This window comes from Salmo salar, chromosome 13, assembly GCF_965601325.2.
Source record: "Salmo salar chromosome 13, fSalSal1, whole genome shotgun sequence".
NCBI lineage: Eukaryota > Metazoa > Chordata > Actinopteri > Salmoniformes > Salmonidae > Salmo > Salmo salar.
The window spans coordinates 111,852,557-111,876,126 of record NC_138303.1 but is presented as its reverse complement, the minus strand read 5'-3'; the positions used below and the strand labels follow the sequence as shown (position 1 = coordinate 111,876,126).

The 23,570-nt window shown below is 42.5% G+C and overlaps 2 protein-coding genes across 3 annotated transcripts in view; one reads left to right on the top strand and one right to left on the bottom strand.

Annotated features, from left to right (window-relative positions):
- Nucleotides 1-491: 491 nt before the first annotated feature.
- On the bottom strand, nucleotides 492-10,119 carry rnf170 (ring finger protein 170). Of its 2 annotated transcripts, none has more exons than XM_014139004.3 (7): nucleotides 10,037-10,119; nucleotides 9,284-9,450; nucleotides 8,981-9,059; nucleotides 8,631-8,742; nucleotides 2,369-2,442; nucleotides 1,214-1,345; nucleotides 492-895 (listed from the first exon to the last, which is right to left on the bottom strand). In XM_014139004.3, the coding sequence occupies exons 2-7, from the start codon at nucleotides 9,424-9,426 to the stop codon at nucleotides 626-628; spliced, it is 810 nt and encodes a 269-aa protein (XP_013994479.1). In that variant the 5' UTR covers nucleotides 9,427-9,450; nucleotides 10,037-10,119; the 3' UTR covers nucleotides 492-625. The 2 variants fall into 2 exon arrangements, with proteins under 2 accessions (XP_013994479.1, XP_082816725.1); XM_082960599.1 differs by having other exon boundaries at nucleotides 8,981-9,065; nucleotides 9,290-9,450.
- Nucleotides 10,120-10,560: 441 nt separating this feature from the next.
- hook3 (hook microtubule-tethering protein 3) overlaps nucleotides 10,561-23,570 on the top strand; it is a 67,703-nt gene continuing 54,693 nt past the window's right edge. The window contains exon 1 of the mRNA XM_082960598.1: nucleotides 10,561-10,949. Coding sequence (XP_082816724.1) covers nucleotides 10,893-10,949 — 57 coding nt within the window. The 5' untranslated portion in view covers nucleotides 10,561-10,892. The remainder of the gene's footprint in view (nucleotides 10,950-23,570) is intronic.

Below are 23,570 nucleotides of genomic sequence, written 5' to 3'. Positions count from 1 at the left end.
CCACCTCTCTTCATCACCCTGCCAGTCTCTGGGTAACCACCTCTCTTCATCACCCTGCCAGTGTCTGGGTCACCACCTCTCTTCATCACCCTGCCAGTCTCTGGGTCACCACCTCTCTTCATCACCCTGCCAGTCTCTGGGTAACCACCTCTCTTCATCACCCTGCCAGTGTCTGGGTCACCACCTCTCTTCATCACCCTGCCAGTGTCTGGGTCACCACCTCTCTTCATCACCCTGCCAGTCTCTGGGTAACCACCTCTCTTCATCACCCTGCCAGTGTCTGGGTCACCACCTCTCTTCATCACCCTGCCAGTGTCTGGGTCACCACCTCTCTTCATCACCCTGCCAGTGTCTGGGTCACCACCTCTCTTCATCACCCTGCCAGTGTCTGGGTCACCACCTCTCTTCATCACCCTGCCAGTCTCTGGGTCACCACCTCTCTTCATCACCCTGCCAGTCTCTGGGTAACCACCTCTCTTCATCACCCTGCCAGTGTCTGGGTCACCACCTCTCTTCATCACCCTGCCAGTGTCTGGGTCACCACCTCTCTTCATCACCCTGCCAGTGTCTGGGTCACCACCTCTCTTCATCACCCTGCCAGTCTCTGGGTCACCACCTCTCTTCATCACCCTGCCAGTCTCTGGGTCACCACCTCTCTATACATGATAGAGATATAGATGAACAGAAGCAGGATGATGAAGAAGTCGTCCAGGAAGCCTAGCAGGCCAAACAGAGCCTCAGGGATGAGGTCCAGAGGGGAGATCAGGTAGGTCAGAGCCCCGATCAGACACAGCAGGATACGGATCCGGAACATCCAGAACAGGCCCCCTACGGAGAACATCTCCCTGAAGAGGTGGCGCAGCAACGTGGGGACGTCACGCAGCCGGTCCATCAGCTGAGACGGGGAGGAGCAGTGGAGTTAAAAAGTCTGTGTTTAAGCAGTAACATTAGCCTGGTCTCAGATCTGTTTATGTGTCGTTTTGCCAACTCCTATGATCATTGGCACATAATACAGTTTAATGAGATGGTAAAACATATCTGGGGCCAGGCTACCGTAACCTTAGTAGTGTTTAAATATGACATTACAGCACAGAATGGGGAGTGAGTAACTATGATTTCAATTTAATGAAATAAATGTAAAGGAATTAAGTTGCAATCTCTCTCTCTCTCTAAGTGCATGAGAGAAATACTGACGTGGCAAATTAAAACTCACAGATCTGGGTTGTCCTGAGAACCTGCGGTTGTAGTCGCTGAGATCCCGGAGGATGAAGAGAGGTTCAACCGTTCCATCCTGTACCTGCTGAGGGGAGACTTGCTCGTGGAAGAGTGGGAACAGCAGGGTCACCTGTTCACATAGGAGAGAAATGGGGTCAATAGGGTCACCTAGGAGAGAAACGGGGTCAATAGGGTCACCTAGGAGAGAAACAGGGTCAATAGGGTCACCTAGGAGAGAAACGGGGTCAATAGGGTCACCTAGGAGAGAAATGGGGTCAATAGGGTCACCTAGGAGAGAAATGGGGTCAATAGGGTCACCTAGGAGAGAAACGGGGTCAATAGGGTCACCTAGGAGAGAAACAGGGTCAATAGGGTCACCTAGGAGAGAAATGGGGTCAATAGGGTCACCTAGGAGAGAAACGGGGTCAATAGGGTCACCTAGGAGAGAAACGGGGTCAATAGGGTCACCTAGGAGAGAAACGGGGTCAATAGGGTCACATAGGAGAGAAACGGGGTCAATAGGGTCACCTAGGAGAGAAACAGGGTCAATAGGGTCACCTAGGAGAGAAACGGGGTCAATAGGGTCACCTAGGAGAGAAATGGGGTCAATAGGGTCACCTAGGAGAGAAACGGGGTCAATAGGGTCACCTAGGAGAGAAACGGGGTCAATAGGGTCACCTAGGAGAGAAACGGGGTCAATAGGGTCACCTAGGAGAGAAACGGGGTCAATAGGGTCACCTAGGAGAGAAATGGGGTCAATAGGGTCACCTAGGAGAGAAACGGGGTCAATAGGGTCACATAGGAGAGAAACGGGGTCAATAGGGTCACATAGGAGAGAAACGGGGTCAATAGGGTCACATAGGAGAGAAACGGGGTCAATAGGGTCACATAGGAGAGAAACGGGGTCAATAGGGTCACATAGGAGAGAAACGGGGTCAATAGGGTCACATAGGAGAGGGATCTGTTGGAAATGTCATTTTTCATTGTCAGCATCCAAAAGAGAAACACAAAAGAATAGTAAAGGGGGTAAGTCGCTCTGGATAAGAGCGTCTGCTAAATGACTTAAATGTAAATGGGTAAATTGTATTTCTACGTGTGTATAATAATACATGTGTTGAAAGTAGGGAAAGTTGGAAGCAGCATTTAGTCTCACCGTTTGTCTGCAGATGGGACAACTGATTGCACCGAGCCACGTCCCATATCTCCAATACGCAATTATACAAGAACCTTCAAAAATAATACAGGAAAAATTGATCAAATCCAGATGGATCTAGCCAATAGATTAATCATTCAATAGTTGGCATGATTCTAATTCCTTGTTCCTATGGCCTAGAACAGGGCTGTCCAACCCTGTTCCTGGAGAGATACCATCCTGTAGGTTTTAACTCCAACCCTGTTCCTGGAGAGCTACCCTCCTCTCCAGGAACAGGGTTGGAGTTAAAACCTCCAGGATGGGTATCTCTCCAGGAACAGGGTTGGAGTTAAAACCTCCAGGAGGGGTATCTCTCCAGGAACAGGGTTGGAGTTAAAACCTCCAGGATGGGTATCTCTCCAGGAACAGGGTTGGAGTTAAAACCTCCAGGAGGGGTATCTCTACAGGAACAGGGTTGGAGTTAAAACCTACAGGAGGGTATCTCTCCAGGAACAGGGTTGGAGTTAAAACCTCCAGGAGGGGTATCTCTCCAGGAACAGGGTTAGAGTTAAAACCTCCAGGATGGTATCTCTACAGGAACAGGGTTAAGGAGGCCTGGCCTAGAGTATGTGAGCAGAGTTGAGTGGTCGGAAACCCCTTGCTCATGGCGCTCTGCTTGCACACTGCTCCGGCGGTCCACGTCCTTTCCCACCGCTCCGGGGAAGAAAAAAAAAAAGAGAAGCTATTTTTATTTATTTAACCAGGCAAGTCAGTTAAGAACAAATTCTTATTTACAATGACGGCCTACCCCGGCCAAACCCTCCCCTAACCCGGACGACGCTGGGTCAATTATGCGCCGCCCTATGGGACTCCCGATCATGGCCGGTTGTGATACAGCCCGGGATTGAACCAGGGTCTGTAGTGACGCCTCTAGCACTGAGATGCAGTGCCTTAGACCGCTGGGCCAATCATGAACAAAAAAAATATGTATATAATCATAACTTAACCAACACCCATCGATTTTTGTGACTACATGAACCTACCATTTGGTTTGAAATCAAATTATTGAAACCAAATTATTTGAATAAAAACTATTTTAATTAACAACAGGAAAAGGTTACTGTGAGAAACGCTCATAATATATATATATATATATTTTTTTTTTTTTTTTTTTTTTATCTACATTTTAATTGGCCTATTTTGCATGTTATTTTGACATTAATTCGTGTTACATATCAGTTTGCAAACAATGTAAAATATATATTTTTTTAAACAAATTCCTTTAGTTAATAAAGCCGCTCCAAAATGCAGTTGTTTCAGCCTAAGCTCAGTGCTTCCTGTGGTGGACGAGGGGCAGCCAGCGAAAGCACAGAGCGGAGGCGTTGGTCATTTTCTCTAGTTGCGCCGTGATTGGCTCAGTGTCACTCATGGGGATACCAGGTCACCACAGAATCTTCAGGGAGAGCTAGGCAGTTCAAGCCCCTGTGGGTGCTTCCATAGATTTACATCAGAAGTGCCAGTCCAAGAAGGCTCAAGGTCATTGGCCACAGGTAAGGAATATTTCTGTTTGTAATAAAGCCCTTTTGTGGGGAGAAAGTCATTCTAATTGGCTGGGCCTGGCTCCCCAGTGGGTGGGCCTATGCCCTCCAAGGCCCATCCACGGCTGCGCGCATGCCCAGTCATGTGAAATCCATAGATTAGGGTCTAACGCATTTTTTTCAATTGACTGATTTCCTTATATGAACTGTAACTCAGTAAAATCTTTGAAATTGTTGCATGTTGCATTTCTATTTTTGTTCAGTATAAAAAGCAAATACTTTAAAATGTATGCTCACTCAGCTGTGCTTCACAAGTAATACAACAGATCTTTTACCGGTGTAATCATATAGCCTACCTCAAAAATTGTATTTAAAAAAAAAATAAAAAATTGTCCAAACAACCATGCATTGGCAGGGCAATTCAAGCAAAGCCAATATGCGGTGATAATGTGTTGGGCCTATAGCTTACTGCACAAACTTCATTGCTACAGTACTGTTTTTAATTGGTTAATGTTGCATAGGCTTACATTTTTTAAGTCATGTAAAAAAGAAAACAATTCTGAACGGTAGATCTCCTCTTGCATTTTGACTCAAGAGGTTGGTCACCACTGTTCTAGCGTTTCCACTGTTCTAGAGTTTCTTTGTTAACACTATCAACGTTTCCGTTTACTGTGGCAAATGTGATCGAATCAACACAATATTAGCCACTTTCAATACAACATCCCGAAACAAAAACGAACTTTGCAAGAGATTGTGTTGTAGGCAGAACCCATTGGAGTAGGATTCTATTGCATTGACACGCACTACTCAGCTGTACTCTACACAGACTGGTGCGCCATAACCAATCAGAGCTGCAGTAGGCCTATATTCAAATTGACCATTGCCATATATGGATCTGTGCCATTTACTTTGAACTGGACTGTGTTTACAGCATGAGCGGTCGTGAGTAGATGCGCTTGTTTTGAGATCAAAGCGAGAGCTGCATGTAGCCACGTGTGCACATTTTTTCATATCCTTTGCTATTTAATGAGTTATTACCCCAGTTATAGATACATTTACATTACATTTAAGTCATTTAGCAGACGCTCTTATACAGAGCGACTTACAAAATGGTGCATTCACCTTATGATATCCAGTGGAACAACCACTTTACAATAGTGCATCTAAATCTTTTAAGGGGGGGGGGGGGGGGGGGGGGTTAGAAGGATTACTTTATCCTATCCTAGGTATTCCTTAAAGAGGTGGGGTTTCAGGTGTCTCCGGAAGGTGGTGATTGACTCCGCTGTCCTGGCGTCGTGAGGGAGCTTGTTCCACCATTGGGGTGCCAGAGCAGCGAACAGTTTTGACTGGGCTGAGCGGGAACTGTGCTTCCTCAGAGGTAGGGGGGCCAGCAGGCCAGAGGTGGATGAACGCAGTGCCCTTGTTTGGGTGTAGGGCCTGATCAGAGCCTGAAGGTATGGAGGTGCCGTTCCCTTCACAGCTCCGTAGGCAATCACCATGGTCTTGTAGCGGATGCGAGCTTCAACTGGAAGCCAGTGGAGAGAGCGGAGGAGCGGGGTGACGTGAGAGAACTTGGGAAGGTTGAACACCAGACGGGCTGCGGCGTTCTGGATGAGTTGTAGGGGTTTAATGGCACAGGCAGGGAGCCCAGCCAACAGCGAGTTGCAGTAATCCAGACGGGAGATGACAAGTGCCTGGATTAGGACCTGCGCCGCTTCCTGTGTGAGGCAGGGTCGTACTCTGCGAATGTTGTAGAGCATGAACCTACAGGATCGGGTCACCGCCTTGATGTTAGTGGAGAACGATAGGGTGTTGTCCAGGATCACGCCAAGGTTCTTAGCACTCTGGGAGGAGGACACAAGGGAGTTGTCAACCGTGATGGCGAGATCATGGAACGGGCAGTCCTTCCCCGGGAGGAAGAGCAGCTCCGTCTTGCCGAGGTTCAGCTTGAGCTGGTGATCCAATGGATAGATCATTTGTAGTCAGATATAGGGGAGTGATTGCTTCCGACAAGAGCACCACACATATACATTTCCAGACATTTTTAAAAAGCTAGTCAGGTAAAGAGCTTTTTTTTTGTCTTAAAGGGGCAGTGTTGTATTTTGAGACAGGCTTGAATAAGCTAAGTAGCCAAAAGGCAGAGGGTTGCATCATTTGTCTGATTCTCTGTACTAATGGTATAATAATGCATTTTATTTTGTCGTGGTTTCTTGCATCAAAATAGAAAACATTTTCAGTCACCACCTTGTCTGAAGGACAAGTGGATCAACAGGTTAATGTCAAGCCCTGCATGTATTATTTCTTTTCTTCAAAATTCTCATGGACTATAGGGCTACATTGAAGACCACACATTGGCTGCTACTGTAGGATGATTTCCATGTTAAAATGTTATGGGATGCATTTATCCATTGTTTTTGATGGTAGGCCACTCTGGTAAGCCTACATTATGATCAAATAGACACAGTAGTCTACATGTCCATTGTTAAAACTGTAACTTAAAGCAGGTACAGCCTCAATGTTCACAGTAAACGCACGCGCTGCAAGTTGCACAGAATTTGAACAACGTTCAAGTTCGTGCTCAGCAGACCTGATATTTACTCAGTGCCGAAAAAAAAGGGAACATTGTAACTCACCTTGATTTTTTTTACCTGTGTTTCATCAGTTTCTTTATGAAAATATTTAGCATACTAGATGACAGTAGCTAAAGCAAGGAGCTATAGCAGCACACAAGTAGACTACAAATGCATGCTGGGCCGGCATGCCCTGAACTTTTTGTATTGTTTGTTGGTTTGGCAATTCCACTGTCAGCCAGAGAAATATGCTGAGAAGGATTATCACCACAGCAAGCAAGGTACTTGGAGTCAAACAGACAGGCCTGGATGAGATCTTTAAGGTTTGGAACCTCCACAAGGCTCACAAAATCATTTTAGACCCAAGCCACCCCCTGTACCCGGACTTTGAACTCCTCCCCTCTGGGCGCAGGTATAGGGCAACCCTCAGTAGGAAAAACACAACTAGACAATCATTTGTGCCAGGTGTGATATCCCTCCTAAATAGCTCGGGCTAATGTTCCTATCCACCCAGTAAGGCCAGCAGGCTAATGTTCCTATCCACCCAGTAAGGCTAGCAGGCTAATGTTCCTATTGACCCAGTAAGGCTAGCAGGCTAATGTTCCTATTGACCCAGTAAGGCTAGCAGGCTAATATTCCTATCCAACCAGTAAGGCCAGCAGGCTAATGTTCCTATAGACCCAGTAAGGCTAACAGGCTAATGTTCCTATCCACTCAGTAAGGCCAGCAGGCTAATGTTCCTATCCATCCAGTAAGGCCAGCAGGCTAATGTTCCTATCCACCCAGTAAGGCCAGCAGGCTAATGTTCCTATCCACCCAGTAAGGCTAGCAGGCTAATGTTCCTATCCACTCAGTAAGGCCAGCAGGCTAATGTTCCTATCCATCCAGTAAGGCCAGCAGGCTAATGTTCCTATCCACCCAGTAAGGCCAGCAGGCTAATGTTCCTATCCACCCAGTAAGGCCAGCAGGCTAATGTTCCTATCCACCCAGTAAGGCCAGCAGGCTAATGTTCCTATCCACCCAGTAAGGCCATCAGGCTAATGTTCCTATCCACTCAGTAAGGCCATCAGGCTAATGTTCCTATAGACCCAGTAAGGCTAACAGGCTAATGTTCCTATCCACCCAGTAAGGCTAACAGGCTAATGTTCCTATCCACCCAGTAAGGCCAGCAGGCTAATGTTCCTATTGACCCAGTAAGGCTAACAGGCTAATGTTCCTATCCACCCAGTAAGGCCAGCAGGCTAATGTTCCTATCCACTCAGTAAGGCCATCAGGCTAATGTTCCTATAGACCCAGTAAGGCTAACAGGCTAATGTTCCTATCCACCCAGTAAGGCTAACAGGCTAATGTTCCTATCCACCCAGTAAGGCCAGCAGGCTAATGTTCCTATCCACCCAGTAAGGCTAGCAGGCTAATGTTCCTATCCACCCAGTAAGGCTAACAGGCTAATGTTCCTATCCACCCAGTAAGGCTAACAGGCTAATGTTCCTATCCACTCAGTAAGGCCAGCAGGCTAATGTTCCTATCCACCCAGTAAGGCTAACAGGCTAATGTTCCTATCCACCCAGTGAGCCAGCAGGCTAATGTTCCTATAGACCCAGTAAGGCCAGCAGGCTAATGTTCCTATTGACCCAGTAAGGCCAGCAGGCTAATGTTCCTATCCACCCAGTAAGGCTAACAGGCTAATGTTCCTATCCACCCAGTAAGGCTAACAGGCTAATGTTCCTATCCACCCAGTAAGGCCAGCAGGCTAATGTTTCTATAGACCCAGTAAGACCAGCAGTCTAATGTTCCTATCCATCCAGTAAGGCCAGCAGGCTAATGTTCCTATCCACCCAGTAAGGCCAGCAGTCTAGTCTCTTTTTATTGGTATGTAACTGTTATGAAAGTTGTATTGTCAATTTGTTTTGTTATTTAAACGCCACTTTAAACGTATACATGACACTGCAACAAAATGTCCCCATGGGGACAATAACGTCAGTAAAGTAAAAAAGTCGTGAATTGAGCGCTACAGGAGTAAAATTGTAGCGGGCGAAGAGTCTGATGGTCCAGCCTTTAGGAAACTCGCTCCAGTGAAATTGGGCAGCGTCCAACTCCTCGCTCCACTCACATACTCTGCTATGGCCTGGTTCTGATTCCTTGTTTCTATCAGTCTAGTGCGACAGCCACACTTACCACAGAAGAGGTGACCGCAGTTAGTTTCCACAGGCAACACGGCCTGCTGTAGACACACTGGACAGGACATGTCTGTATAAAACTGTTGCCTGGGTTCGGCTGGTTCACCTTCCTGAGGGACGGACAGAGCGAGTGATGTGGTATGATACTTTCATGGAGGAGAAACTAATGAGATACAATACCAGGGTCCTGTTCATTAGGGCACACAATAGGAAAAAGGTTTTGAAATGGATTAAACTAGTCCAGATAGTCCCTCTTTGTATCAGTGCATTGTCTTCCATTTGGTGCCTAATGAACATGACCCAGAAAGTACAAAGGAACTGCGAAGGGACAGTTACAGCGGTAGACACCTGAGATTCGGACTGTAGCTGTTGCCGGACGACACGGACATGTTCCTGGTTCTCTGGGTGGATGTTATACTGCTCATTTCTGCAGGTAGAGATGTGTAGAAATAAAAAATAAAAAAAACACCTTTAGGTTCAGATATTAGAAACACGCCAACTACAACATTCATTGGCATATAAGTTGAAAACAAAATACATGTTTGATTTAAGAAGGTAATACATTTTTTTTGTTGTTAAAGTTAATAACTGGTTACAAAAAAAACATCACAATACAATTTATTCCCGTAAGAATGTCAATAATTACTAGACCTGCAGAGCAGAGTTACTAGTCCACACAGGAAAGTGACACTGAGAACGACAACAAACAGGACTGGGTTGCTGACTCCCTCTATGAGTGAGTCTTCATCTTGCAGCAAATAGTCCACCTCGCCACATTCATTGTTTTCATCCATCCCACTTAATCATATCCTATAGAACTGGTTTAGAACAGAGAGAGAGAGAGAGAGAGAGTAAATATGAGTCACTTAGCTCATCCAGCCCAAGCTCCCCATATCCAGCTAGCTATAGTGAGGCAACGTTTCTACTGTATTATTGACTGTATGTTTTGTTTTATTCCATGTGTAACTCTGTGTTGTTGTTGTATGTTGTCGAACTGCTTTGCTTTATTCTTGGCCAGGTCGCAGTTGTAAATGAGAATTTGTTCTCAACTGGCCTACCTGGATAAATAAAAGGTGAAATAAAAAATAAAATATGTAAGAAACAAAAACGTTACCGTTAGCTAGCTACATAACGCAGAGCCAAGAGTTTATATCTAAATATGACTTAGGCTATATCTGTCGTATTGCTAAACTATAGCCAATGTAGATAATAAGAACAAAAAGGTGCTAAATAAGATCAGGTACATTAATGTTTACAAGCTAAAAGTATCACCCTATCCATTGGGCTTCCACTAGAAAGCACAGTCACAAAGTCAACATTTGAAAACAACAACAACAATCATTTTTTTGGTCATAAGGTTAGGGTTAGACAAAATGTTAGCAATATGCTGAACATTACGGTTACCTGTCCATTGCACTGAAGTACAATAATAAAGATCCATTGGAATTGACTGCTCCACTTCCGCATTCTTAGAAAGGTCATTTCCCAGCCTCTGAATGGTGTTCCCGTCACTGCCTGCTCTAAATTCACACCAATTTATTTATTCACATTTTAATGGAATAAATCATTCAATATTTTTTTTTTGTACTTCTTCACATATGCTTATGATTACTTGCATTTTTTTTTTAGAGTTATTCTGGATTAACTAACGTTGATAAAGATTTTTCAGGCGCAAGGTTTCCCTTCAGAGTGGTATCTTTTCCACTAGATAACACAGCCACAAAGTATAAATGTTTTATAACGTTTAAAAAAAAAAAAAGGGTCCGAAAACAAAAATGAGCTTTTTTTAAAATCTTCGTTCAGGGTTAGGCTTATCAACGTGGTTAATGTTAGGTTTAAATCAGATTATTTAATTTTTTTTAGAAGAGAAATTGTAGAGCTAGGCAGAGTTGAGGACTTAGTGGCTGTGGTAACTAGAGACGACATCCCAGCTGGTTGGAAAAAGCTTGACAGAGGGGGGGGTGACCGGTAGACGTGTGTCTTAGCGGTTCTCTTTATGATTAAATAACATTTACTTTCGACGTTGTATGCATGAATGCAAGTGAAAACAGCGTGGGATCGTATCCGTCCTGTCGGTAAAAACCGATTAGCTAGCTTATTCTTCTTCTTTTTTTTATTTGTACAAATAATAATTCATCGTTTTGGTTATCCAGTTGATCAGACGTGTCGGTCTTGTTGATTTTTTTTATTTATCTCGATTATCCGGCTAGACATTTTCAGATAAAGAAGGGGATTAATTGGACTAGTTACCGACAGTACGATGAGTACCTTGGATTCCGTGGATCGAGTTGAACTGTGCGACAGCCTTTTGACATGGGTACGTAATACATTATTATCTCGGTTTGATGAACGGTTGTAGACGAAATGTACTTAGTTTGCGTTGGCTTGGCTTTATTTAGCTAGCGTTAAAATAAATCTACCAAACCTGGGAAAGTTATGGTAGACAACGCGTTACCTATCTATTATATATATATATATATAACACACAGCTGTCTGTGCGGGTCGCTACACAATGTAAACTAGCCTACTAGAGTAGTTTTCTTGTCTGGTTGTTAAAATACTTGATAACTAACGTTAGCTAATTGTCTACCCTAGTTAAGGTAACAAACATAGTTACATTTAAAACGAGTTTAAAACGCTGTCATCAAGAGTTTAAAACCATATACGTTTTAAACTCTGTCATCATCCTCAAGTAGTAGTCATATAGCCAGCTGTTTAACTATGTAGACAATTAGCCTTACTAGGGTAGACAATTAGCTATCAGTATTTATTTTATTTCACCTTTATTTAACCAGACAGGGTAGTTGAGAACAAGTTCTCATTTACAACTGCGACCAGGCCAAGATAAAGCAAAGCAGTGCAACAAAAACAACAACACAGAGTTACACATGGAATAAACAAACATTAATCAGAGATGTTGAAGGATACCCCACTTGTCATGGATAGACAAGTTGTACACATCAATACTGTACAGGCGTTCTTCTCTAAGGATCCCTCTTCTAAATTATCCTGTGGCTGAGATTCTGTCTCACTCAATCCATCAATCATGAATTTTCCTAACAGCAGGTTGTCATGTGGCTAATTACTAAAATGTAATATTTAATTGATAAGGAAGTTGACAGACACCTTGCTTTCTATTTGATCTTCTGTCCAGCTAACATAACAAAAAGGTTGACAAATACTGGTCAACAACAGTGACTGGGCCCAGATGTGTCAAAGGGATGAAATGTGAACAGTGGCACTGTAGACACAGGTCTATTGAAAGTTCCCGGTGTTGTATTGAAAGTTGTCGAGTTAACCAAAATGTAGATTGTGTAGCTTAATATGGCTTGGTTTAGCTAGTTTTTAAATCATATTTTTATCTGGACGAAGCAGGTAAAAAGGTACAACACTGCTCAAAAAACATTCTCATCAAAAAACCACATCCTCTTCTGAGTCATCGTGGCTGGGGTTATCTATCCCTGAGATTGGACATTGAGCACACTGTGACACTGTGATGTCTCTTGATATTGGGGTTGTTTTCAAATGTTTCTACCACACCAGTGTAACAGTGTAGGTTCCGTCCCTCTCTTCGCCCCAACCTGGGCTCGAACCAGGGACCCTCTGCACACATCAACAACTGACACCCCACGAAGCATCGTTACCCATCGCGCCACAAAAGCCGCGGGCCTTGCAACGCAAGGGGAACAACTACTTCAAGTCTCAGAGCGAGTGACGTCACTGATTGAAACACTATTAGCGCGCACCACCGCTAACTAACTAGCCATTTCACATCGGTTACACCACCGCTAACTAACTAGCCATTTCACATCGGTTACACCACCGCTAACTAACTAGCCATTTCACATCGGTTACACCACCGCTAACTAACTAGCCATTTCACATCGGTTACACCACCGCTAACTAACTAGCCATTTCACATCGGTTACACCACCGCTAACTAACTAGCCATTTCACATCGGTTACACCACCGCTAACTAGCTAGCCATTTCACATCGGTTACACCAGCAATCCGAAACTGATCATGATGATTGGGTGTGATTTATTTATTCCATTAATAGCTAAGTTTAAAAAAAAAAAAAAAAAAAAAGCATTGTACGTTATTGGTCCAAAGCTAGTGAATCACAGACAGTAGTTCAACATGCATTCATATTGAGAAGACCGCCCGCCAGTTAAGGTTTATGTCTTAGAGAAAGATAGACCTATTTGCTCCCTTTCCCTGGAAATAATATGGTTGGCTCCACATTCCTCACATAGCTCTTTAGCATTGTTGATAAAATATACTGAAGCAGGCTACCACTCACACAGTTAACAAGAGAACATTGTTTTCCTCTTGTCAGCAAGCATTGTATTACACTTGCAAGTATACACACACACAGTAGCCTAGGCCATGTCGCTGAAGCCTGAACCCTGGAAAGTGTGGGTTTACTCAAATATTCTCAAAAATTCCTCCTCTGCAGGGAACTGGTGTCAAGGGAATTGGACCTATGCCATTGTTTTCAGCGCACTCCTAGCAAGTTGTATTTTCCTAATTGGGACAACTGGGCAATAATGGCGAGTAATTTGACAAACTATTTAATCTCCCTAAATGAACTGCAGTCTATTGTTCTGATTGCTAATTATTAATAATGGGTGTTCAGCAGCGAAGCTGGTAAAACCCTATTGTATTTGTTTCCGTTCGTTATTATTAAACCGGTTCTTCTCGCAAGGACATTAACATGCACATTCCTGTAAGATGGTAAGGCCCAGGAGGGTAAAGGGCCAAGGACCACACCATCTCATGCCAATTGCCCACATGGTGGCGCTATAATAGATTGAAAATGCTAACTTTGATAGGTCACACCCCTCACCACGTTTGACCTAGAGTCATGAAATTCGGGTACATGGGGTCACAATCGTCACAAGGAACAAATTTGCCTCGAGGACCCGTAAGGTCTGCCGTGATGGATTTTCCACCATTCAGAATTTTGTGATAAACACTTAAAATGCTACTCCTCTTTTACCGAATGACCGGTCTGCACGAAACTTGATATGTGGCATTTATGGAAAAGATTCTCCCAACTCAATATTTTCCAAATTAGTACCTAAACAACATGGCCGCTATTGACCAATAAGCCTTCACATGGGTGTTGCTACATTTTCTAAACGTGTTCGCTTTGTTATTGTGTGTAGATGGGTGAGAGAATGATTATTCCATTTTGAATTCAGGCTGTAAAATATGGAATAAGTCAAGGTGTATGAATATTTTCTGAGGAAGATCTTCAAAGGTAAGTGGTTTATTTTATTTTATGTACTGAACTCTTAAGGCATAAGTTCATTAAAAAAAAATCTGCATCATTCGTTTCAATTACAATTGAACAGGTAAAGAGGTATGTTTAGATAACCGATACAAAAAATATATATATATTTTTTTTTACATAGAATTAGGTATAATTATAGCTCTAGATTGCAGGGAAAAGCTGTTTCAGGTTTTTGAAAAATGCAAGTCTCCAACTTGACCTATTGTTTACCCGTCCAACTGGACTTATTAAAGTTGATAGTCAAATGCCGACCCTTAAAACTCTGTTATCGTGACTACTGTATATACAATGCATTTTCCCTCGACAATCTACACATAATACCCCATAATGACAAAGCGAAAAAAGGTTTCTAGAAATGGTGGCACATTTATTAAAAATAAAAACCTTATTTACATAGGTATTCAGAAACTTTACTATGCGACTAGAAATTGAGCTCAGGTGCATCCTCTTTCCATTGATCATCCTTGAGATGTTTCTACAACTTGATTGGAGTCCACCTGTGGTAAATTCAATTGATTGGACATGATTTGGAAAGGTACACACCTGTCTATATAAGGTCCCACAGTTGACAGTGCATGTTAGAGCAAAAATCAAACCATGAGGTCGAAGGAATTGTCAGTAGAGCTCCGAGACAGGATTGTGTCAAGGCACAGATCTGGGGAAGGGTACCAAAACATTTCTGCAGCATTGAAGGTCCCCAAGAACACATTGGCCTCCATCATTCTGAAATGGAAGAAGTTTGGAACCACCAAGACTCTTCCTAGAGCTGGTCGCCCGGCCAAACTAAGTAATCGGGGGAGAAGGGCCTTGGTCAGGGAGGTGACCAAGAATCTGATGTCACTGACAGAGCTCTAGAGTTCCTCTGTGGAGATGGGAGAACCTTCCAGAAGGACAACCATCTCTGCAGAACTCCACCAATCAGGCCTTTATGGTAGAGTGGCCAGACGGAAGCCACTCCTCAGTAAAAGGCACATGACAGCCCGCTTGGAGTTTGCCAAAAGGCACCTAAAGGACTCTTAGACCATGAGAAACAAGATTTTCTGGTCTGATGAAACCAAGATTGAAGTCTTTGGCCTGAATGCCAAGCGTCACGTCTGGAGGAAACCAGGCACCGCTCATCACCTGGCCAATACTTTTTTTAAAAATGTTTTATTTTATTTTTTCACCATTATTTAACCAGGTAGGCCAATTGAGAACAAGTTCTCATTTACAACTGTGACCTGGCCAAGATAAAGAAAAGCAGTGTGACAACATACAACAACACAGAGTTACACATAAACAAACGTACAGTCAATAACACAATAGAGAAATCTATGTACAGTGTGTGCAAATGTAGAAGATTAGGGAGGTAAGGCAATAAATAGGCCATAGAGGCGAAATAATTACAATTTAGCATTAACACTGGAGTGATAGATGTGCAGATGATGTGCAAGTAGAGATACTGGGGTGCAAAAGAGCAAGAGGATAAGTAATAATATGGGGATGAGGTAGTTGGGTGTGCTATTTACAGATGGGCTGTGTACAGGTTAGAGGTTGACCGATTGTGATTTTTCAACGCCGATACCGATTATTTGAGGATAAAAAAAAAAAGCCTATCGATTAATCGGCCAATTAATGCATCATCACATTTTTAATTGGCCAATTAATCGATATCGGCTTTTTTTGGTCCTCCAATAATCGGTATCGGCGTTGAAAAATCACAATCAGTCGACCTCTAACATATATATTTTTATATTTATGACGACAATTACAACAATACTGAATTAACAATGAACACTTTTATTTTAACTTAATACATAAATAAAATCTATTTAGTCTCAAATAAATAATGAAACATGTTCAAATTGGTTTAAATAACGCAAAAACACAGTGTTGTAGAAGAAAGTAAAAGTGCAATATGTGCCATGTAAAGAAAGCTAACGTTTCAGTTCCTTGCTCAGAACGTATGAAAGCTGGTGGTTCAATACTCCCAGTTCTTCAATATTCCCAGTTAAGAAGTTTTAGGTTGTAGTTATTATAGGAATTATGACGCGTCAACTATTTCTCTTTACCATTTGCATTTCATATACCTTTTGACTATTGGATGTTCTAATAGGTACTTTACTATTGCCAGCCTAATCTCAGGAGTTGATAGGTTTGAAGTCATAAACAGCGCTGCGAGTCAAGCATTGCTAAGAGCTGCTGGCAAACGCAGTAAAGTTTGAATGAATGCTTATGAGCCTGCTGCCGCCTACCACCGCTCAGTCAGACTGCTCTATCAAATCAAAGACTTAATTATAATAAACGCAGAAATATGAGCCTTTGGTCATTAATATGATCAAATCAGGAAACGAACATTTCGAAAACAAAACGTTTATTCTTTCAGTGAAATACGGAAGCGTTCCATGTTTTGTCGAACGGATGGCAACCCTAAGTCTAAATATTGCGGTTACATTGCACAACCTTCAATGTTATGTCATAATTATGTACAATTCTGGCAAATTGGTTCGCAACGAGCCAGGCGGTCCAAACTGCAGCATATACCCTGACTCTGCGTGCAATGAATGCAAGAGAAGTGACACAATTTCCCTAGTTAATATTGCCTGCTAACATGAATTTCTTTTAACTAAATATGCAGGTTAAAAAAAAATATATATTCATTTTAAGAAAGGCATTGATGTTTATGGTTAGGTACATTTTGTGCAACTAATGTGCTTTTTTTTTTTTTTTTTTTTCGACTGCGCTGTTAAATCATCACCCGTTTGGCGATGTAGGCTGTGATTCGATGATACATTAACAGGCATCGCATTGATTATATGCAACGCAGGACAAGCTAGTTAACCTAGTAATATCAACCATGTGTAGTTAACTAGTGATTATGTGAAGATTGTTTTTTGTAAGATAAGTTTAATGCTAGCTAGCAATTTACCTTGGCTCATTGCAGCCACAAGGTCCTTTTGACGCTGCACTCGCATACCAGGTGGTCAGCCTGCCACGCAAGTTCCTCATGGATTGCCGTAATCGGCGTCCAAAAAGGCAGATTACCGATTTGTTATGAGAATTTGAAATCGGCTCTAATCGGCCATTCTGATTAATCGGTCAACCTCTTCTGTACTCCTGCTTCTTGTTTACAAACAGTAACTCAAACAGGAAGCACCCATGATTCCAGCTAACAACAAATGTTCCCACAACTTTAGAGAACGTTCCCGAGTCTCATTAGGTCATTTAACCTCCCTGGGCAAGGTGGGACGCAAGCTAGTCAACAGCCAGTGGAATCGCGTGGCGCGAAATACAAATACCTCATAAATGCTATAACTTCAATTTCTCAAACATGTGACTATTTTACACCATTTTAAAGACAAGACTCTCGTTAATCTAACCACACTGTCCGATTTCAAAAAGGCTTTACAGCGAAAGCAAAACATTAGATTATGTCAGGAGAGTACCCTGCCAAAAATAATCACACAGCCATTTTCAAAGCATGCATATATGTCACCAAAACCACAGCTAAATGCAGCACTAACCTTTGATCTTCATCAGATGACACTTCTAGGACATTATGTTATACAATACATCCATGTTTTGTTCAATCAAGTTCATATTTATATCAAAAAACAGCTTTTTACATTAGCATGTGATGTTCAGAACTAGCTTACCCACCGCAAACCTCCGGTGAATTTACTTAATTACTCACGATTAACGTTCACAAAAAGCATAACAATTATTTAAAGAATTATAGATACAGAACTCCTTTATGCAATCGCGGTGTCATATTTTAAAATAGCTTTTCGGCGAAAGCACATTTTGCAATATTCTGAGTAGATAGCCCGGTCATCACGGCTAGCTAATTTGACACCCACCAAGTTTGGCCCTCACCAAACTCAGATTTACTATAAGAAAAATTGGATTACCTTTGCTGTTCTTCGTCAGAATGCACTCCCAGGACTTCTACTTCAACAACAAATGTTGTTTTGGTTCGAAATAATCCATAGTTAAATTGAAATAGCTCCGTTTTGTTCGTGCGTTGAGGTCACTACCCGAAGGGTGACGCACGGGCACATTTTGTGACAAAAAAATTCAAAATATTCCATATTCTCGTAAAATAGCGATAATACTCCAACTGGGCGACGTTATATTCATTCATAGACTGAAAGAAAAAAATGGAGTAATCTCGTGGACGCGCATCTCCAGTGTCATTGTTCCCTGCCTGACCACTCACAAAAACTCCTGCTGTTTTTCGCCCAGAGACTGCAGAGACGTCATTCCACTTTCCGGCGCCTTCTGAGAGCCAATGGAAGCCTTAGAAAATGTCACGTTACAGCAGAGATGCTGTATTTTTGATAGAGATGCCCTAGAAGGAGAACAAATTGTCAGACAGGGCACTTCCTGTATGGAATCTTCTCAGGTTTTGGCCTGCCATATGAGTTATGTTATACACAGACACCATTCAAACAGTTTTAGAAACTTTAGAGTGTTTTATATCCAAATCTACTAATTATATGCATATTCTCATTTCTGGACAAGAGTAGTAACCAGTTTAAATCGGATATGTTTTTTTATCCGGCTGTGCAAATACTGCCCCCTAGCCCCAACAGGTTAACTAGCATTTTCATATGAATGTTCCTGTGATATGTAAGGAATGAGACCGTTCTCCAAGAGACCATTCTCTTAATACCAAATAGAATTGACCCAGAACTGTGTTACATGTTCTCAGTATTTTAAGTTATTAATGTTGTAGGCACTTTTTTGGTATACTGTGAAACTCTACCTACAGCACTAGTGTTATTGAGAGATAAACATGGTAATGCTTTCACTGATTGCACATAATTGAACATTGTTCCTACATGACGGAGTGCTTGCTTTGTTATCCAACTGACCTTGTCCTTTGTGACATCCTGTGAACCCCGTTCATTGCTGCTTGCAGCTGTATTTTTGGTAACATTTTCCCTGGGAGTTCAGTTTTTCCTCCACTCCACCCATCTGTTTCCTTTCATTTAGAATTGGGTGTGGAGGATTTCCTAATTTTAGCATTCTCTCAGATGACCGTGAGGCTCTGCCTGGTGCAGCTCATTTAGAGGTGAGGAGAATGAAACATACTACAAACAGATGTGAAAAAATGGAACCTGAATTAAAAACAAAAAGAGATCAGTCATTTTCAAACCACTGAATATGTCTATGTTAAAAACAAGCTCATTGAGTCCCAAGGCCAGGGGTTTAGAGGTTATACAATAAGCTGAATAAGATTAGCAGATGAATTAGGATTTGATCGGAGCACATTACCATAAGAAGGCGGATGGGCCTTGTACCAGTCTAAGTTACTTGGAGAGGACATTGCTTATGAGGTGGTGGGGTCTCCTATGCTGACGAGTATTGTCTGGCTCACCCTCGGCCTCTGCAGCATGCGAGGGCAAAATGTAAAACCCCACACCAATTTTGTCAACATGTACTCTAATGGGTCGTCTAACCAGCTGCTAATCCACAGCAGGGTTTCTGTTAGCCAGCAATTGCCGGCTTTTGGCCGATAATGAAAAGCTGTTAAAACTGACCTGAAGAAGAGAGAATTCCATTGCAAAATGCTTTTATTCATTGATGTAAATACCAGTCAATGTAAATACAATTGACTGTAAAATTTCAGTCTATTGGTTCATTTGCATAATGTAATACAACTAAACTCAGAAAAAAAGTAATGTCCCTTTTTCAGGACCCTGTCTTTCAAAGATAAATTGTAAAAATCCAAATAACTTCACAGATCTTCATTGTAAAGGGTTTGCTCGTTCAATGAACCATAAACAATTAATGAACATGGAACGGTTGTTAAGACACTAACAGCTTACAGACGGTAGGCAACTAAGGTCACAGTTATGAAAACTTAGGACACTAAAGAGGCCTTTCTACTGACTCTGAAAAACACCAAAAGAAAGATGCCCAGGGTTCCTGCTCATCTGTGTGAACGTGCCCTAGGCAGGCTGCAAGGAGGCATGAGGACTGCAGATGTGGCCAGGGCAATAAATTGCAATGTCCGTTCTGTGAGATGCCTAAGACATTGCTACAGGGAGACAGGACAGACAGCTGATCGTCCTCGCAGTGGCAGACCACGTGTAACAACACCTGCACAAGATCAGTACATCCGAACATCACACCTGCGGGACAGGTACAGGATGGCAACAACAACTGCCCGAGTTACATCAGGAACACACAATCCCTCCATCAGTGCTCAGACTGTCTACGAGAGGCTGGACTGAGGGCTTGTAGGCCTGTTGTAAGGCAGGTCCTCACCAGACATCACCGGCAATAACGTCGCCTATGGGCACAAACCCACCGTCGCTGGACCAGACAGGACTGGCAAAAAGTGCTCTTCACTGACGAGTCGCGGTTTTGTTTCACCAGGGGTGACGGTCATTGTGGTCATTGTCATTGCAGGCAATCTCAACACTGTGCGTTACAAGGAAGACATCCTCCTCCCTCATGTGGTACCCTTCCTGCGGGCTCATCCTGACATGACCCTCCAGCATGACAATGCCACCAGCCATACTGCTCGTTCTGTGCGTGATTTCCTGCAAGACAGGAATGTTGGTGTTCTGCCATGGCCAGCGAAGAGCCCGGATCTCAATCCCATGGAGCACGTCTGGGACCTGTTGGATCGGAGGGTGAGGGCTAGGGCCCCCAGAAATGTCCGGGAACTTGCCAGTGCCTTGGTGGAAGAGTGGGGTAACATCTCACAGCAAGAAATGGCAAATCTGGTGCAGTCCATGAGGAGGAGATGCACTGCAGTACTTAACCTCTCTGGGCTAGGCGGGACGAATTCGTCCCACCTACGTAACAGCCACTTGCAGCCTGTGGCGCGATTTTCAAAACCTTAAAAATCCTATTACTTCAATTTCTCAAACATATGACTATTTTACAGCTATTTAAAGACAACTCTCGTTAATCTAACCACACTGTCCGATTTCAAAAAGGCTTTACAACGAAAGCAAAACATTAGATTATGTCAGCAGAGTACCAAGCCAGAAATAATCAGACACCCATTTTTCAAGCCAGCATATAATGTCACCAAAACCCAGAAGACAGCTAAATGCAGCACTCACCTTTGATGATCTTCATCAGATGACAACCCTAGGACATTATGTTATACAATACATGCATGTTTTGTTCAATCAAGTTCATATTTATATCAAAAACCAGCTTTTTACATTAGCATGTGACGTTCAGAACTAGCATACTTCCGGGGAATTCGCTAACATTTTACTAAATTACTCACGATAAACGTTCACAAAAAGCATAACAATTATTTTAAGAATTATAGATACAGACCTCCTCTATGCACTCGATATGTCCGATTTTAAAATAGCTTTTTGGTGAAAGCACATTTTGCAATATTCTAAGTACATAGCCCAGGCATCACGGGCTCGCTATTTAGACACCCGGCAAGTTTAGCACTCACCATAATCATATTTATTATTATAAAAATTTCATTACCTTTTGTTGTCTTCGTCAGAATACACAGCCAGGACTGCTACTTCAATAACAAATGTTGGTTTGGTCCAAAATAATCCATCGTTATATCCGAATAGCGGTGTTTTGTTCGTGCGTTCCAGACACTATCCGAAATAGTAAAGAAGTGTCACGCGCTTGGCGCAATTCGTGACAATAAAATTCTAAGTATTCCATTACCGTACTCCGAAGCATGTCAACCGCTGTTTAAAATCAATTTTTACGACACTTTTCTCGTAGAAAAGCGATAATATTCCGACAGGGAATCTCCTTTTCGGCAAACAGAGGAAAAAATCCCAAAGGCGGGGGCGGTCGGGGTCACGCGCATAAGCCAGTGTCTCTTGATGGGCCACTTGAGAAAGGCGATAATGTGTTTCAGCCTGGGGCTGGAATGACGACATTCTGTTTTTTCCCGGGCTCTGAGCGCCTATGGACGACGTGGGAAGTGTCACGTTAGAGCAGAGATCCTTAGTAAATGATAGAGATGGAAAAGAAGTTAAAGAAATGGTCAGACAGGCCACTTCCTGTAAAGGAATCTCTCAGGTTTTGACCTGCCATTTGAGTTCTGTTATACTCACAGACACCATTCAAAGAGTTTTAGAAACTTTAGGGTGTTTTCTATCCATATGTAATAAGTATATGCATATTCTAGTTACTGGGTAGGAGTGGTAACCAGATTAAATCGGGTATGTTTTTTATCCAGCCGTGTTAATACTGCCCCCTAGCCCTAACAGGTTAATGCAGCTGGTGGCCACACCAAATACTGACTGTTACTTTTGATTTTTCACCCCCCCTTTGTTCAGGGACACATTATTCCATTTCTGTTTTTTTTTTTTTTCCATTAAATGTTTTTATTTTTTTTAACCTTTTATTTAACAACTTCAAGTCAGTTAAGAACAAATTCTTATTTTCAATGACGGCCTAAGAACAGTGGGTTAACTGCCTTGTTCAGGGGCAGAACGACAGATTTTTACCTTGTCAACTTGGGGATTTGATCTTACAACCTTTCAGTTACAAGTCCAACGCTCTAACCACTAGGCTACCCTGCTGCCCCAGTGACATGTCTGTGGAACTTTTCAGTTTATTTCTGTTGTTGAATCTTATGTTCATACAAATATTTGCACACGTTAAGTTGGCTGAAAATAAACGCAGTTGACAGTGAGAGGACGTTTCCTTTTTTGCTGAGTTCATCACACGTGCAGAGCATACAGAGCCAGCTGGTTGCTGCGTTCATTGCGCAACAATTCTAAATGCAATCATGTGGTAAACAGTTTTGGCCTGAAACAATGTCTAAAGACTGTTGCCATCTAGTGGAAGCCATAGGAACTGCAATCTGGGTCCTAACCCATTAGATACTCAATAGGCATTCAATTGAAAATACCCACATCAAATAAATCCCACTTCCTGGATGGATTTTCCTGAGGTTTTTGCCTGTCCTATCAGTTCTGTTATACTCACAGACAGTATTTTAACAGTTTTGGAAACTTTTGAGTGTTTTCTATCCAAATCTACCAATTATATGCATATCCTAGCTTCTGGGCCTGAGTAACAGGCATTTTACTTTGGGCACACTTCTCATCCAGATGTCGAAATACTGCCCCCAAGCCATAAGAAGTTAAACAGTTTTGGTGCACAATTCAAAAAGAGTTACTGTTTTTATTTCTCAACTGGTAATTGAAGCTTCCCATTCACCTTTCAACTGGTAATTAAAGCTTCCCATTCACCTTTCAACTGGTAATTAAAGCTTCCCATTCACCTTTCAACTGGTAATTAAAGCTTCCCATTCACCTTTCAACTGGTAATTAAAGCTTCCCATTCACCTTTCAACTGGTAATTAAAGCTTCCCATTCACCTTTCAACTGGTAATTAAAGCTTCCCATTCACCTTTCAACTGCAGCCTCTCTGCGAGTCACACACCACTTTACAATGTGAGCTGGAGGCCGTATGCGTTTTGAAAACGTTCTTGTTTTGAAACTTGAATATTTTATTTCCTATTATGAGGAATGTCTTACCTTGCTTCAAAGAATCTTATAGGTAAAATCATGACCATGCAATCGTGGAGGCAATTATTTTATAAAGACTTCATAGGCAGCGAGTGAGTTTCGTTTGGGGAAGTTTACAATTCATCCTACCGTTCTGTGTGAAGTTCTGATTTTCATAGGCACATT

Coding starts and splice junctions, on each gene's coding strand:
- rnf170 (XM_014139004.3), bottom strand. CDS start 9,426: ATGGATGAAAACAATGAATGTGGCGAGGTGGACTATTTGCTGCAAGAT. Junction 9,060..9,283: donor CTAGTAACTCTGCTCTGCAG/GTCTAGTAATTA, acceptor CTCTACCTGCAG/AAATGAGCAGTATAACATCC. Junction 1,346..2,368: donor GTCCCATCTGCAGACAAACG/GTGAGACTAAAT, acceptor CTATGTGAACAG/GTGACCCTGCTGTTCCCACT.